The following is a 14,774-nucleotide window of genomic DNA, read 5'->3' as shown; positions in this document are numbered from 1 at the left end:
AATGAGGGAATCCTTGACCAAGGTGCCTGCTAGTTCGGACCAATAGTACCATCTAATCTGATCTAGGTCTCCGAGAAAAGCTGACCGACAACCGACCGGCACAAGCGGCACATACGAACGGAATCGACCGCTCTGACCCTTTAATCATCCTACGAACAGTGCACGCGGAACTTCCTGCCTTGGTAGTCCCAAGCGTTGCAGTGGATCGATCATACAGCAACCCCTCCTTCTTTTCCCCTCAGATGCATTGCGCCTTCGTTTCGTTCAATGTTCCTCCTACTTTTATGTGAGTACGTACAGGTAGGGTATGTACATGTGTACATAGGACCTCAAAGTACTGTACTTTTAGGGTGGGCGGACTAAATACCGTAAAAGGGAACAAACCGTTTTGAAATAAAATACTTTTGGGTACTTGGGGGTTTTTGGAGAAACCCGCCTCCGATTGCGGATATACCCCTCGGTTGCTTGCCCGGGATTAGTTGGTGCGTCTTTGATAAAATATTCAAACGGCACATTACGGACCACGCAAAAAAATTCGTTCGACCAACAGATTACCCATCTCGTGGTTTCTTAAATGCCCGTGATAGTATGCAAGGCCCAAGAAATGAAGAGGGGGAGAACGCCCAGGATTCATTTGCCAGGCCCTGTCGTGAAACTGAGGATAAAATACCAACAATCAACTAATGCATGTTATCATCTTATTTCGTCAATCCAACGTCATTTGCGATCATGCCCAGCTGCCTTACGTATGAAATCCCGACCCCGAGGAAATATCGGATCGGTCCCTGAAACCATTCCAACGAAGCGTACCTAGGTAGATACCAACTTCATGTGATAAATCGTCAAAATGTTATTTTATTGTCCTACATCACAACTCCTTCGCTCGGATGTCTTCCTATTCGTTTCGCGGTATATACAAGATCGAGAGGAGCTTAGTAACCAACGCAAGGGAACGTGTAATAACCGCAAACTTGCAATCGCAATGCGCGGATACATATAACACACCTTCACATACCAACAATATATATACGGGTATATACGGGGTAATTCGTTTCTTTATATCGTATGCTCATGTAAAGTTGGAGTACGCTTCGAGGCGAGAAAGAATCGTGCCGCCTTTCTAAAGGCCGTCGAACCGCGCTTCCTCAGTCTCGAGTACTGTCAGGGCCCGTAGACCCAAACATCAAGGCTTTTTAACTCCCTAAACGCCCATCGTCATAGACATTTGAATCCCGCATACCCGTAGTATAGTCGTCTGAATGAATTGTCGTACCAAATCAATAACTTTTCCTTCGCCCGCCGAAATGCCGCAATTGACGTAGTAACTCGATATATCAAGGTCACCGAGACCGAAAGTCGACCGCCTGCCTTGGGTATAATGCCGGTTGCCTTCCTATTGAATGCTTCGCAATAAATCTTCCCGGAATATAATGCTCATCCTCTTTGCTGGTCTCGACCACCGCCATCATCTCGCGCGAAACTCCGTCCTATCCGATACCAATAGCTGCCAGACGTAATTTTGTAGTCTCGGTCAGTTTGCTGTACCTCCCACTACCGTCAGTATAACCTGTATTGGCTCGTTAATATCTCCTCGCCCCCCTTCTCCTTCCCCTTCCCCTTGCCTAGTTTTCGAAGCCTTTCGCGAATATCCCATCTCGTAATTTACACTACCTCATGTTGCTCGTGTCGAAGGAAAACTGCGTCGGAAAGGCCATTGATGCACTGAGACCAAACGGATCCCAGTCTAAAGCGGGGTCTAGCAGTTGGGTCATACTCGGATATCCTTGACCTTGCGTCTGGCTTTGCGCTTGATTACCCTGCCCTCCAGCAGCCATTGATGGCTGACCTGGCGCCCCTGTCGTCGCTGGTTGCATAGACATACTATGCTGTTGTGGAACTTGAAAAGTCGAAGGGTATGGACCTGGACCCGGCGTGTCCGGTTCCGGTTCGTCCATCATATCGGTCGGCGCGTCGTACTCTTGTTCTGTACTCACGGGTTAATCCTAGGACGCCAGAGTTCTATTAGACACAGAAGGAACGGGTCAGCTTGCCGAGTTGTTGGAAATGATTCTGAAACGACGACGTCGGATAGAATGCCTGCGCCCTAGAACCAGCAGCATGTTGCTGCATCATCTGTTGCCGCGCTGCGACCGCCATTCCAGGCATCGGCGCTAATTGCGGCTTCATAGGTGGGGGAATCGTCGTACGCAGGTTCGTATGCTCTGAGGAAGCAGGGGAGGCTGTTGCTTGTGTGCCAAAAGATGGCGTAGGGTTAGTAGGAGACGCAGCGTGGGAAGGAGGTGTTGGCCGGTTCTTTGGTGACGCTATAGACTGTTGCACACCCCCAGGTTGAGGTAGGGAGGTGATGCCCGGCTCGAGCTTCGGCGCGATACTAGAACCAGACCTGCGCGAATGATGATGTCTGTTGAGGATTGCTCGCGGCATCGGTGGTGGTTGCACCATGTTCTGGGGCATATGAGTTGGACCAAGGTTTGGACTGCCAGTTTTGGCATGAAGCTCAGCTTGTACGTCAATACCTAGATAGCATGAGTCCGTGTTATTTGTAAGTAACTGGCGTGTTAAGGAATTACCTTTTTCAAGGAGGATTCGTTCAAGCAAGGAGTTCTTGTATCGGAGCATTAAGCATTCGTCCGCGGCACTGCGGTGAGCAGCTTGTAGGCTTGCCAAGTTCGACTCATGAGCCTTGATGGTTTCCTCGAGCTGCTTGATGTATTCTGTTCGACGTTCTCTAAATGCGGCTTGCGCCTGGCGGTTTCTTTGCTTCCGCTCCTCTGAAGTGGCATAGATCTTCGTTTCTCAGTCAGCCTACAAGCTGACTCTAACATCCATTACGCCTTAGGTACAGTAACCAGCCACTGACATCGGACGAAATGGACTACGAGCATAGACAGAATGTCATGTATGAATAAACTTACAGGTTTACGCCCTCCTTTGCGTTTTGCCGGTTGGTTTTCTGGTGGGACCGATGGGCCAGGCTCATTTTCAGGACTTGAACCAATGGACTCGTCGGAATCGTCTTTCGAATGGTCTTTCTTGTCGATAGACATCTTGTCTGACATGACAATATCAAGTAAAGGAGACGATTGCCGCTCGGCGGCAAACGCCTCTCAGACGACGTCGTTGTTGGCAAAGAAAATTCCCTAAGGATATTGGTGGCTAGTCTTCCCTAGTAAGCTTGTCTGGTGTAAGTACCCGTAGCTTCTCGGGGGGGTAGATGTCGTATATTGTTTAGTATGTGTGGCTCCTAAGATATTGCCGAACTTCCTGAGAAAGGGAAAAGTAAAGCAACGTCGTTCGGCAGTGAGGCGCGCGCATGCAGCGCTAATCAGTACATAATCCGGGGAAACGGGATCCGACAGATGGGGATATGAATCTCTGACAAAATTTAAACAGATAAGGACGATCCAGGCGGCTCTAAGGGAAGCAGTTAGGGTAGAGTAACAGTAAGGATACACAAGGATAACGAGTAGTATAGAGGGGTGACAAATTGTGGTGAAGTAAAGGTAAGAAGAAATCGTCGCTTGGTTTTATGTAATTGAAATCGGAAGACGACTGGGTTGGCTGGCTTCGGTGGCCTACCCGGTTTAGAGGAGATCCAGCTGAGATGGCAAAAGAGGCACACCAAAACTCTTGGAAGGTGGGAAGACTTTTTTTTTTTCTTTTCCTCTTTTTCCCCTACCGTACGGGAGTCTTACTAGCAAAGAGCTAGTCGTCTGATGGTTGATGGAGGACTTATTACCGTCACTTAGGTCCAAATGGTCCAATGGTCGGCGAGTTTTCCAGTTAGGACTGCTCCTATTTAGTCGTCATGCGTGCCGTGTCGGTACTGTTAAAACTCAATGTGCTACCCACGTAACCCCCTGGTCAAGAACACGACAGGACCTTTTAGATTAGTGAAGGCAAGTGTTGGATTGGGATGTTTGGGTCACCTCCGGGGGGTGTACGCTCTAGGCGATTTATGGAAAGAAAGCTTGTGCTGCCTTGAGTATAGCACTGCAGTCCACTCCCAGTCCAGTACGACGCCAATACAACCCAAGATCCGTAAAGTAGGTAGGTATAATGCAGTAGGTGCTGTAGGTGCTGCGGGACAGAGCGCAAGCGTCGAGAGGATAGTGTGCGGCTAGACGAATCCCACTGTACTACTGAGACTAGACGTATCGAGGTATGTATTAGAGACTGGACCGTCAAGAGAAAACGGGTGTAAGCCTCCACTATGTAACCGGGTCGTTCAAACAGAAGGCCGCCTAATGGTCCACGACTATTAAACTGCGGCAAAACAGGCAATACAAGAATAAATTGTATAAATATGCAGATATGTCAAGATAATTTTCTCTTCAGATTACTGCCGGACTATCGAAAGTAGAAATAGAAAAGTTGATCCAAGTGGAGAACAGTATGGTAGCAACCTTGGAAGTTAGGCAGTGGGCAAGCGGACAGCGAACAGCGAACAGCGGGCAGCAGGCAGTAGGCAGTAAGAAAGTTGTAGTGGATGAGGGTAGTGGTAGCTTTTTCATTCAAGAGCGAGGCCGGGTTTCGCCCACTCTGCTGGTGCTGTGGTGCTAGGTGGTGCTCCCGTAGGAAGGTACGAGGTACTTAGCTTGGTAGGTGAGCTCGAGCTCTAGCAGCTAAGTGCAGGTGGGATGAATGCCTGTCATTTTAAGTACAAGGTACTCCGTACTAACTAACGGACGAGCTAAGGCAAATATGTATAGGTACTTTCGGTCAAGTCACCTCATGCAAATATTACGAGCATCCCAGTTTCACGGTTTTGAAACGGGACGAGGAAACTTGAAAGTACGAAGTACCTTAAAGTGTGGACCTAAATCGGACCCTTCCGATACCTAGTCGACCCGGTCCGCAAGTCAATATCCGAGTGGCTTGATTGGTTTTGCCTATGTACTGCTTTTTTTTTTTCTAACATCCATGAACGAATGCTATTCTATTTGCCTGTTAACTCTTTTAGTCACCGGGTTCTTTCAGCTCAAATCTAACCATCTACGTGGTAAGAAGATTACCGCCCCTGTCTTTGAGAGAGTGGGTTCTTTTAATTGTTCGGCATATGAGATTGATGAAATAGAGGCGACAGAGTTTAAAGACTTAGTTTCTATTGGATAGCTCCTCTACTAACTCAATAGTACAAGTAGTTAGTAATATTGAAATACGTATTATACCAAAAAGTAAGTCCATGATGGGACGGGTCAATCATACACCAATACCCTTGATACTATGAACAAGCAGACAAGACAACTAGGAACGCATAAGTCAGCAGGTTTATTAATCGTTACGAACCTATCACACTCGCAAATCTAATAGATCTATCTCCCTGACGATATAAATGATACCTTATAGCTAGTTACATGGGTAGCTTATGATAATCCCAGCTAAAGGGGGAATGGGAATACGTACATATTCAACGTCATATTCAGACCTGGTAACCATGTAAGATTCGTCTGTCTCTTGTACGATGGCTTACGCGGTCTTGGCTCTTGAGAGCATACTTCGAGGGTTGGCTGTTGCGGAGATGCAAGCTTCGCGCTGGGTTGTCTTTAACATAGCCTCACTGAAAATTATTCTCGCAGCTCAAAACAGTTACCGAGCAGAGGCAAGTATCTCAAAACCCCTGATGGCGTACATATGTAATAGCTATCGTTATGTCCCGGGCTACTTGCATAAATTGTCTGGGAATCTGGGGAAAGAGTCTGCAATACTACATCATGGCAAGAGAGGATAAGCTGACAGGTGAGACGTGCTGCGAGAAGCTTATTGAGATCGATGAATGACACGAAGTACCCCAATAAGCCTCTGCCGCTTGGTTTCTGAACCGAGTTCGTGTAATAATTTGCGCCGATGGCTGGCATCCAAGCAGCTGAACTATGAGCAAAATCGTGGATGAATCGCCAATAACAGCAGATGAGGATAATATTGTAGTCAATTTGAACATCACGAGTGTTGTGAAAATGTCGGTGACCCCGGTGGAGGAGGCCAAGGATGTCGTTCTGTAAGCCGAGAGCGGCCTGTCGACAAGTGGTACCAAGACATCAGAGCCAATGACTAGAAGAGTTAGCCATATCTAGAATTTCTTCACAGAGCATCTGGTGGCTCCGCTTTAACTAGAATTTTTTCTTCTTAGTCACCTGAGCATCTAAATGTGCTTTCCGTGTTCGTTTCCCCTGCCGATTCGTCAGCAACACGCTTCTAATCCCATCTTGCATCGAACAATGAGAAGGCTGAGAATCCGGCGGGTAGGTACTCCCACAGCGAACACAGGGTCGAATGTGAAGCTTTGGAGACTTGAGACCTCCACGAAATAAGCTAAGCTAGCCTGTTCCTACACACTGATCTGTGACGGGGCTCATTCGGACCCTGGAACAACCGAGTTGACGTCTCCTTCCTGCTCTATTTGCATAACTATAAGGCTGATAGTCTGATCTTGCCGTAGGCTTCACACCTACGTTAGTATGAACGCGCAAAGCTGTGGTGTTCCGAAGAAACGCAGGGCATTACGTAGTATCCAGCATTGAAGTGAGGCGGCGTGGTTGGATACTTGGATACTTTCGCAGGTAAATTACCAAGTACAGCTCAGAGCGTAGCACCGCGCGTAGGTCGGCAGACATTTTAGGATGCGAACCCTGGTACAATTTTTGGCGAGCACAGAACAGATCATTAACCCTTTTCTCCTCGAGAAATAAAGAGGGACGGTAGAAATGTGGGGGAACGAAGATCGATTCTATGTAATTTGTATGCTCGCATCTCCGAGGAGAACAGGGGTTCTAGAAGACTAAATGGAAGAAAAGGTGGAGAATAAGCTTGGGCTGGGTAGGTCCAGGCGAATTGCGGACCAATGAGATTCTTTTCCAAGGCGGCCAATTCCGCATTAGGAATTTTTCTCGAGCCAAGGACAAGGAAGTTGAGCGCACCTACCACCTCCATTAGCTTAGCTTTTTAAGTCAGAAAAAAGAAAGCTTTCGAATCGAATAACGGTACGTACAAGTAAGTACATATGTACTTCGAAAATGTAGGTACATGGTCCCCTTCTACCGTTTTCTCAATTCAAGAATAGGGATCGTTCGCTTTTTATCCTAACAAAATATGAGCTTCAACCGCTGCCGGCAGATTTTATTTATACACGGCTTCAAAAACGGCTCTTATTCTTCGCCTACCTAAAATTCATTTGTTAGTTGATTGATTACTGAAAATTAGAAATGGTCTTTTCAACATCATGAAATTTCCATTGGCCACACCACATTTTTGAAGCGTCAGACTGACACCTTCTAGAAAGCTTCTAGTGCGCTTCTAGATCGTCGTCTCTGTCTGCCAAGCTATAAAATTCTTAGCTTGGAACTGGCGCATTAAAATGTCACACAGATGCACCGGGGTAAGCTCAAAAATCCGCCGCTCGTTAGTCGCCGATTTCGCTGTTCTGTCCCAGCCCTACGGAAACGAAGTTTTCTGACTGAGACACTCTCTAAATACTAAGCACTTACTACTCTTAATTGTCTCGTCTCGCTGACGTCGTTCGAGGATTGTGGCTTTTTTCTACCAATACTCCAAGCTGAGACAGCCTTACTTTATTATGGAAAATGGCCGGAGAACAACGTATCGTCATTTCGGAGATGCTCAAATTCGACATAAGTTCGAGTCTCAGTAATTCGCGCACGCATCCTCAGAAGTAATCCTCTGGATAATATTGATGCTGTACGATGTCACAGCTCGGATTTAGCACACCGATGATCATAAACGTGCATTTCTCCGGAAAAGTTGGAATTAGTTTCAAGTTTTGTCGAATTAACGTTATCAGATCATCAACTACGTTGCTGGGAACCAATTACCCCCACGCCCAGAGAGCTGGTTCGGGGATGGACGCATTAACCCTTGCGCATGTGAGAGTACCCAATTAGACGATATTATTAAGTCTTCTCGAGGTTCATATATCCATAGTTGTGATAGATCATTTATTCGTAACATACGATTCTTCTTATAGGTCTATTATGTAGTGGTTATAGTAGACCAGTATGAGACAAAATATAGACGAGATATAAAAGATTTAATTACACTACGGAAGAACCGATTTAACGTATTAGCATTTTAAACCTCATCCCTTGACAGGCATTAGGATTCCCCCACGGAGAAATGAGCACTAACCTTCAATGAGGACTTTAGGTCTTCCAACATGCTGGCTCAGAATAGTTATTAAAATGGTTTATTATGGCGGCTACGTAATTAATTCATACTCAAATAAGATATACTAACTTACCATGAGTGCTCTTCCTTGTTTTATTCATCAACTCATCATATCACTATAACTTTAGCTTAACAATCCTTAAATGACTATACGTGTAACTGTCTTTAAACTATCCTAGAATTGTTGATGTTAACCGATGATCATCTCACAACTTGCCAACCAACAATGAACTAAATCCAGCTGAGAAACCTAGCGCCAAGTCTCAAATAGCAACTTCATGCAACATCAAGTCAGCTAGCCAGTTACGAAGTATATCCCGTGGCCCCCTTTACAACACCAAAGGCACCCCCACCCTTTCCAAACATCTCCCTGACGTCGGTGACAATATCGTCAGGTCGTTCCCAGGTGGCGAAGTGGCCACCACCATCGTGCTCCTTTTCGAAAACCACATTGCCCAATGTCCGCACCCACGTGCTAGGCAAGACATAGATATCCATAGGGAAGTGGCTGAAACCAAGCTTGACGCCCGGTGACCAGGTCCTCATTCTCTCCTTGTCCATCTTATCCATCCGACCATCGACATTGTGGTTCGACTCGTAATAAATCCGTGAGCTGGCGGCAGGCCCTGCCGTGCTGAACCAATATATACTAATCCAAGTACAGACTTCGTCGTCAGTCCAGGGGTACGAGTCCGTCCAGTCATGAAGCTTCTCGTAAATCCAGCCTAGAAGAGCCACTGGACTATCCGCAAGCGCATATCCGATCGTCTGAGGTTTTGTGCATTGTTCTACTGCAATAATACATTAGTGATAACAATTCCGAAGAACTCCGATAAAAATGAAGCAAGAAAATGCACAGTCCGGGTTACATACAGTTGTAGCCTCTCCCTTCTTTATCAAACCATGCACAACGAGTGACACCGTGTTTCTCTCGGGCGTTGTATGGTGTCAGAGCATGTTGTATAGCAAGGAGTGGGTTTTTGAGGAATTCAGGTGGATTGGCGGAATCCATGTTGAGATGTGTCGCTTTGCAATGCTTGGAGAAGAGATGCGCGAGTGTTCTGCTAATACCCCAACCCCAATCACCTTCATGTTCATGTTAGCATGTACATGAGAAGTATCAGCGAGTGCAAGTCGCATACCCCCCTGTGTGACGTATTCGTTGTATCCTAGTTTCAACATGAGCTTATTCACGGTTTCGGCGTACTGCTCCAAAGCAAAGCCTCGCTTCTTGGGGCCCTCGGAAAAGCCAAAGTTCGGCAATGACGGCGCGACGACATCGAATGCTGGATATTTGACCCCATCACCACCTTCAGTGAGGGGTCTTAAGACCTTCAGAACCTCCTCAAAGTGACCTGGCCAGCCGTGGATGAAAAGTAACGGGATAGCACCCTTGACCTCACTACGAACATGAATGAAATGGATCGCTAGAGGCTCAAACCCATCACATTGAATATCAGTGACGAAGTGCGGCAGTTTATTCAGTTCCTTTTCTGCTTTTCTCCAGTCGTATGTCTCTAACCAATATTTTGACAATCTCTTGACGTCGGCAAGAGGGGACCCCACTATAATAGCAACAGTCAGTGATCGCGATACATGGTAGTTATCAACAAGATTTTCATAAATCCAACAAAATACCAAGCTCGTCGCGAAGTTTCTGAAAAGTAAGAGAGGCCGATCTAGGGCTAGGGAGTTAGGTCTGTACTTACTGTCCCAACCAGAGTCGTCAAGTTCATCAGGGAATTTGGCAAGAGATAACCGAGTTTTTAAATCTTTTAAGCGCTGGTCATCGACCGCGATCGTATACGGTTTGATGTCTGCCATCATGGAAAACTCCCAAGGTAAGATGATCGCTTGTGCTGAGCCTATGAAATTAAATATAGTACAGGGGAACGACTTGTGCCTATGCTAGAATACATCATGATATGCGGCTTCGAAGCCTTTTATATTTTTAAACTACACTTTATATATCGTATATGTCAGCATCAGTAAATGTCTAGTTATCAAAGTTCAACCATATGATGCTGCTGGGGTGGGTGAATTGACTCATTAAAGGCGTCCTATTGGGCGTGTTGGTGACGTTGTGAAGGGCGTAAAGACAACTTCAATTGCTACCCCGAATTCCCTGCTGCATTGCATGATCCGCACGGTTGACTTCACCTGGACAACGACCTAAAAACTGATAGAATTGGCAATGATGATTGGCTATGGCAGTTAATTGATAAAATATTCTATTAAAACCTGATACCCTAATTGTAGACTCAGACCAAGTTCAACAAAGGGTTGAAATGTCTATGATGTCCGCAAGTTCCGGCCTCGCCATGTCGGAATTCCGATGATAGTTTATCGCGATCGCGCTTCAGCACCGGGACCTATCCGTCGAGGACAATTATCTCGATTTGGTGCACAGGCACCAACGACCACTCTGCAGGAGTATGGCATGGGAATGAGGGTTCTGGGTCGGTCTAGGGGTATGATTGATTCGTTAGTGGTAAATGGATATGGGAGAGATCCTGGGGCAGTTGTCGGAGACTAAACCGCCATTTTCAATTGATTAGCGACGAAATGGGATAGGTGTAACATGAACGTCCCTTGCCGAAGCTGCATAATTTTATGCATAGTAAAAAGGCCGGAACCCAGAACACACCCCCACGTGATTAGACCTTACCTAAACTATAAATCAGGACATCGTGAGATAAACTCTCGTTGCTATGGTTTGATAATGTTTGATAAACATACCATAAAAAGGTCATTACCCAAGGGATAATTCGCTAGTTATGTCATATGTTGCACAGCACAGTGTAATAGAGTTTGCATGAAGCTTTTAGTTGCTGGGTAAGTACGGGATACGTCACTGGAACCCTAAGCACAGACCACCAAAATGGCTAGAATTATCATGTCTCCATATAAACTGGCCAGTACGCGAATCAGACCAGGTGCTAATCTTCGCTAAATAAAGAATTTGTTGACTTTCGCTCAAGTAAACAATTCTGATGTCAGTTCTGTCCCTTCTCTCCCCACAACTCCCTTTAATTTCATCATCACATTAAAACACCGACATATTGGCTCCATAGCCCACCTTGCTCTTGCTTGAAAGATAATCTACTCAAGCATCACCATCTAATCTAATCCGTACTGAAGTTTATACGATATCATCCGACCATGGCGCGTCGCTCAGCTCGCATCGCGAGTTCTTCGAAGGTAAGTAAACACAATCCCGACCCATCTTATTTTCTACACCGCCTCGAGTGCCGCGATGCATCGCATACACAACCCGACACAAGATCCCCCCATACTAACATGCGCTTCGATGATAGACGGTTACTGCTTCACCAGCGCCCCGATTGGGATCCGTCGTCGAACAAGATGAAGGTTCCCCAGCATTCGGAGGGCAATCCGCACAACGTCTCGACACTCTTGCCTCTTCTCCGATGCCTCACCCTGCAACACCAGCTGTAGCCACGCCGGTTAAGCTGCCGATGTCAGAAATGCATCCTAGCAAAGTTCACCCCACTACTGCCGCGCCCTCATCTGGTCTTAAGCTTGGCTTTGTCGATATTGACTACACCAAAGACCAAGCTAATGGCGTGACCCAATCTACCCCTTCTAAAACCCCTTATCAAATCAAAATGCCGTCTACAGACTTTACCTTCCGCTATACCAGGCTCGGGGATGATGGTGATAAAGGACTGAGCCCTGCCGCTAAATCGATGATGGATGAACTGCGCAACCATGGAGATGCCGAGAAGATCAAGGCGGAGCTTAGAGCTCAGCGCGAGCAAGAGAAGTTGGAAGACGGTACATCTGGCGACGGGCGCAAGATTCGCCAGGCCAAGGGAAGAGCCGGTCGCTTTAGCGCCGTCCATATGGCCGAGTTTAAGAAGATGGATTCTATTGAGAATCATCCTTCAGCCTTCCGCGCTGCCCCTAGTCGCCAAACGCCTGTGAAGAACCTCAAAAGAACACAGTCGAAGGCCAACCTTGATGAGCCCGAGTCTATACGATCCAAGAAATCTTCTACCCGCCCAGTGCCTACATCTTCTACGAAACAACAGGAGGAAACCGAGTCTCCTGTTAAGCGTGTCAAGCAGGGCCTTGGCGACGATGTTTCTTCCCTGCGCCCCGTTTCTCGAGATGGAAGCTTTCTTCCTCGACCCAAGAGCAGCGGCAATGATTCAATGCAAAGTAACATTCCCCGCTCGCAAGCTCTTGCCAACCTTATGACCCCGACTAAGTCATCGATCGCGCGCGCAAGCAGCACCAAGACTCCTACTGTCACATTGGTTAAATCTTCTAGCAAGCCTGATCTTTCCGGTCTTGCCAAATCCCCAAGCAAACCAGAACTCGGCCTAACTAGAACCTCGAGCAAGACAAGCTTTAGCAACCTGAAGAAGTCTATGACCACTAGCAACCTAAGTGTGAATAAGATTCCCGGTCATGTTGAAACACCCGGTCGATTTGATAGAGTCAAGTCGATCTTGAAGCGACAGATTAGCGGATCCAAGTCGAAGTCTAGCATTCCTCAGCTTACCGCGTCTCCCTCCAAGACCACCCTTCACGAGAGCATCGATGAGGAGCTGCCTTCTGCTCCACTTACCACACCCGGACGGAAGGTTGAGCGACGTATGAATTTCACCCCCATGGCTAAGCGGGCCACGCAGTTATTGAACTCTCCATCGCCCGTCAAGTCAAGCATACCACGATCGAAGACCGTTTCTCAACTTAACCTTGGTATTACCGCTATCAACAAGCCTGCGGGTGAAGAGGCCACTAAGGATGAAGTGGCGTATCCTGATCTCTCGGCCTATTGCCGCGATGTAAGCGAGGAGCCAGAGAAACCCAGCAAAGACCAATTCCCTGCGTCGGTCCCTGGTACTTTCACATTCCGTAGCGACCACACGATCCGTTTTGACAGTTCCTCCCCTAAGGGATTTGGCGGTGCTGCTGGCCAAGCCAGTCTTCGTCACATTCGCGAATCAATTTTACCAACGAGCCGAATGCCTGGTAGTTTCCCGCGGCCGTCTGATGCATCTCCTAACAAAGAGAACAACCCTCCAGCACCTGGATCTGGTATTCCCCACGGAATGACCAACAAGAAGAGACATAGAGCTAGTTGGGATGAAGAGGAAGAGGACGAGGCTAACAAGCGTACTGCGAAGAAGTTGCGCAAGAATCCGACCGTTGAGGGACATGCCCTCGTTGCGCCTCGACTCATGAAACTAGACTCCCCCGCCAAGAAAGCAGGTACTGCTATTAATGGCACTCCTAGCCCTCAAAAGAAGAAGAAGGGAGGCCTTAGCATGAGCAGACTCAACATGCTCGCTCGACCTAAGGTTAGGAAGTAATCAACGACACCCTCAGGCGGTCGATTGCCCTACGATCGGCATAAGAGAACGCGTTTCGATTTTTTGCTCGATGGAACGACTCCTGCTTATTCGTTGTTTGGAGCACATGGCGTCTGCATCTAGATTGTTGGCAGAGGCATGACGGCGCAATAGGTTTTCATCTCAAAAGACTTGAGATTTCTACAGGTTTACACTAGTGCAGTGTACCCGTTTCTTTTTGGGAGCACCTCGCTGGTGTGACCCCATTCGCATTAATTGATTTCCGCACTGCATAAGGAGTTACGAACGGTCATGTACCAATAAGAAAATTCGGAAACGTCATAGGAGGCTTGGTGGTTCTCTCCTGAATAAGAGGTGTTGGTTGGGTTTCGACCGATATAATTCGGAAGGTACATAGGTTCTAGGGCTAATGATGATCATGATTACTTGCAGTTGGTGTACTTACATAATAACCGTGAATGTTAATACTTGACTGAGGCCCGGTGGCTTGTTGTAGCTGCCTTGTGACTGTGTCTGAGTTTCTATCCGCAGCTAAGTAACTGGCCCTGGTCGATTCTAGGAATGGCTGCTAGTTTATCCCCCATCCTAGTGTTGAGACATACTTCCTAACTCGTACCTAAGTTAACATTACACTCATCACTCCGTTTTAATGTCATACTTATCAGGCAATCCTTTATAATATTGTCAAAATCGCCACTCGTTTTTTCAAGACCATTGTTTCCAATAACTCCCACCACCGATTCCGCATCCACTAAATATCCTCCATTTATATCCCACGATCCTCCCAAGAGCCGATATGTCACCGCCCTCAATCCAAATCCCACGTAAACTATCCAACCAACAACACGAACAACTCTTCACCTGCACATTCTGCTGGCACCTCTCCCGCGGTCCTCCACACATCCTAGGCCGCTCCGCGCGTCTCACCTGCGACTCATGTTTCCGCGGGCTAATCGATCTAGCTATTTGTTAGGTATGCGGCGAGATTGTGTACCGTGGGGATGAGTGCGTGAGTCTGGGATGGTGTTTTTGGCATCGGGGGTGTTATGGGTGTTTGATGTGTGGGAGTAGATTGGTGGTTACTGCGCCGACGGTGGGGTTGTTGTTTGCGGATGATGATTGGGGTAAGAAGGCTGGTGTTGGTAGGGGGAGTAAAGAGGAGGATGGGGAGGGGGAGGGGGTGACGTCGGCGAAGGAGATTGATCAGGTCCCGGCTTGTGCTAATTG

General features: G+C 47.2%; 4 protein-coding genes across 4 annotated transcripts; 2 read left to right on the top strand and 2 right to left on the bottom strand.

Annotated features, from left to right (window-relative positions):
- Positions 1-1,240: 1,240 nt before the first annotated feature.
- On the bottom strand, positions 1,241-3,412 carry F4822DRAFT_20038 (uncharacterized protein). Its single transcript, XM_051453724.1, has 4 exons — positions 2,937-3,412; positions 2,592-2,808; positions 2,052-2,537; positions 1,241-1,984 (listed from the first exon to the last, which is right to left on the bottom strand). Exons 1-4 carry the CDS (start codon positions 3,078-3,080, stop codon positions 1,668-1,670), a joined length of 1,164 nt encoding a protein of 387 aa, XP_051319427.1. The 5' UTR covers positions 3,081-3,412; the 3' UTR covers positions 1,241-1,667.
- Positions 3,413-8,304: 4,892 nt separating this feature from the next.
- F4822DRAFT_19976 (alpha/beta-hydrolase) lies at positions 8,305-10,283 on the bottom strand. Its single transcript, XM_051453711.1, has 4 exons — positions 9,912-10,283; positions 9,345-9,767; positions 9,076-9,288; positions 8,305-8,993 (listed from the first exon to the last, which is right to left on the bottom strand). The coding sequence occupies exons 1-4, from the start codon at positions 10,027-10,029 to the stop codon at positions 8,506-8,508; spliced, it is 1,242 nt and encodes a 413-aa protein (XP_051319426.1). The 5' UTR covers positions 10,030-10,283; the 3' UTR covers positions 8,305-8,505.
- A 706-nt stretch (positions 10,284-10,989) lies between these two features.
- F4822DRAFT_19994 (uncharacterized protein) lies at positions 10,990-14,024 on the top strand. Its single transcript, XM_051453717.1, has 3 exons — positions 10,990-11,037; positions 11,162-11,403; positions 11,520-14,024. Exons 2-3 carry the CDS (start codon positions 11,365-11,367, stop codon positions 13,545-13,547), a joined length of 2,067 nt encoding a protein of 688 aa, XP_051319425.1. The 5' UTR covers positions 10,990-11,037; positions 11,162-11,364; the 3' UTR covers positions 13,548-14,024.
- A 304-nt stretch (positions 14,025-14,328) lies between these two features.
- On the top strand, positions 14,329-14,567 carry F4822DRAFT_385366 (uncharacterized protein). Its single transcript, XM_051456630.1, has one exon. The coding sequence runs from the start codon at positions 14,344-14,346 to the stop codon at positions 14,518-14,520; it is 177 nt and encodes a 58-aa protein (XP_051319424.1). The 5' UTR covers positions 14,329-14,343; the 3' UTR covers positions 14,521-14,567.
- The last annotated feature ends 207 nt before the right edge of the window (positions 14,568-14,774 follow it).

The sequence above is a fragment of the Hypoxylon trugodes genome (assembly GCF_022578975.1).
Source record: "Hypoxylon trugodes strain CBS 135444 unplaced genomic scaffold F4822scaffold_1, whole genome shotgun sequence".
Classification (NCBI taxonomy): Eukaryota; Fungi; Ascomycota; class Sordariomycetes; order Xylariales; family Hypoxylaceae; genus Hypoxylon; species Hypoxylon trugodes.
The sequence above is the reverse complement of the archived record's forward strand: the minus strand, read 5'-3'. Positions and strand labels throughout refer to the sequence as shown.

Excerpts from the sequence above, each read along its gene's own strand:
- F4822DRAFT_385366 (XM_051456630.1), top strand. The coding sequence starts at position 14,344 with ATGTCACCGCCCTCAATCCAAATCCCACGTAAACTATCCAACCAACAA.
- F4822DRAFT_19994 (XM_051453717.1), top strand. The coding sequence starts at position 11,365 with ATGGCGCGTCGCTCAGCTCGCATCGCGAGTTCTTCGAAG. Across the intron at positions 11,404-11,519 it reads GCATCGCGAGTTCTTCGAAG|ACGGTTACTGCTTCACCAGC; the intron begins GTAAGTAAACAC and ends CTTCGATGATAG.
- F4822DRAFT_19976 (XM_051453711.1), bottom strand. The coding sequence starts at position 10,029 with ATGATGGCAGACATCAAACCGTATACGATCGCGGTCGATGACCAGCGC. Across the intron at positions 9,289-9,344 it reads CGAATACGTCACACAGGGGG|GTGATTGGGGTTGGGGTATT; the intron begins GTATGCGACTTG and ends ATGAACATGAAG. Across the intron at positions 8,994-9,075 it reads AGAAGGGAGAGGCTACAACT|TAGAACAATGCACAAAACCT; the intron begins GTATGTAACCCG and ends GTATTATTGCAG.
- F4822DRAFT_20038 (XM_051453724.1), bottom strand. The coding sequence starts at position 3,080 with ATGTCAGACAAGATGTCTATCGACAAGAAAGACCATTCGAAAGACGAT. Across the intron at positions 2,809-2,936 it reads GCAAAGGAGGGCGTAAACCT|ATCTATGCCACTTCAGAGGA; the intron begins GTAAGTTTATTC and ends TGAGAAACGAAG. Across the intron at positions 2,538-2,591 it reads ACGAATCCTCCTTGAAAAAG|GTATTGACGTACAAGCTGAG; the intron begins GTAATTCCTTAA and ends CATGCTATCTAG.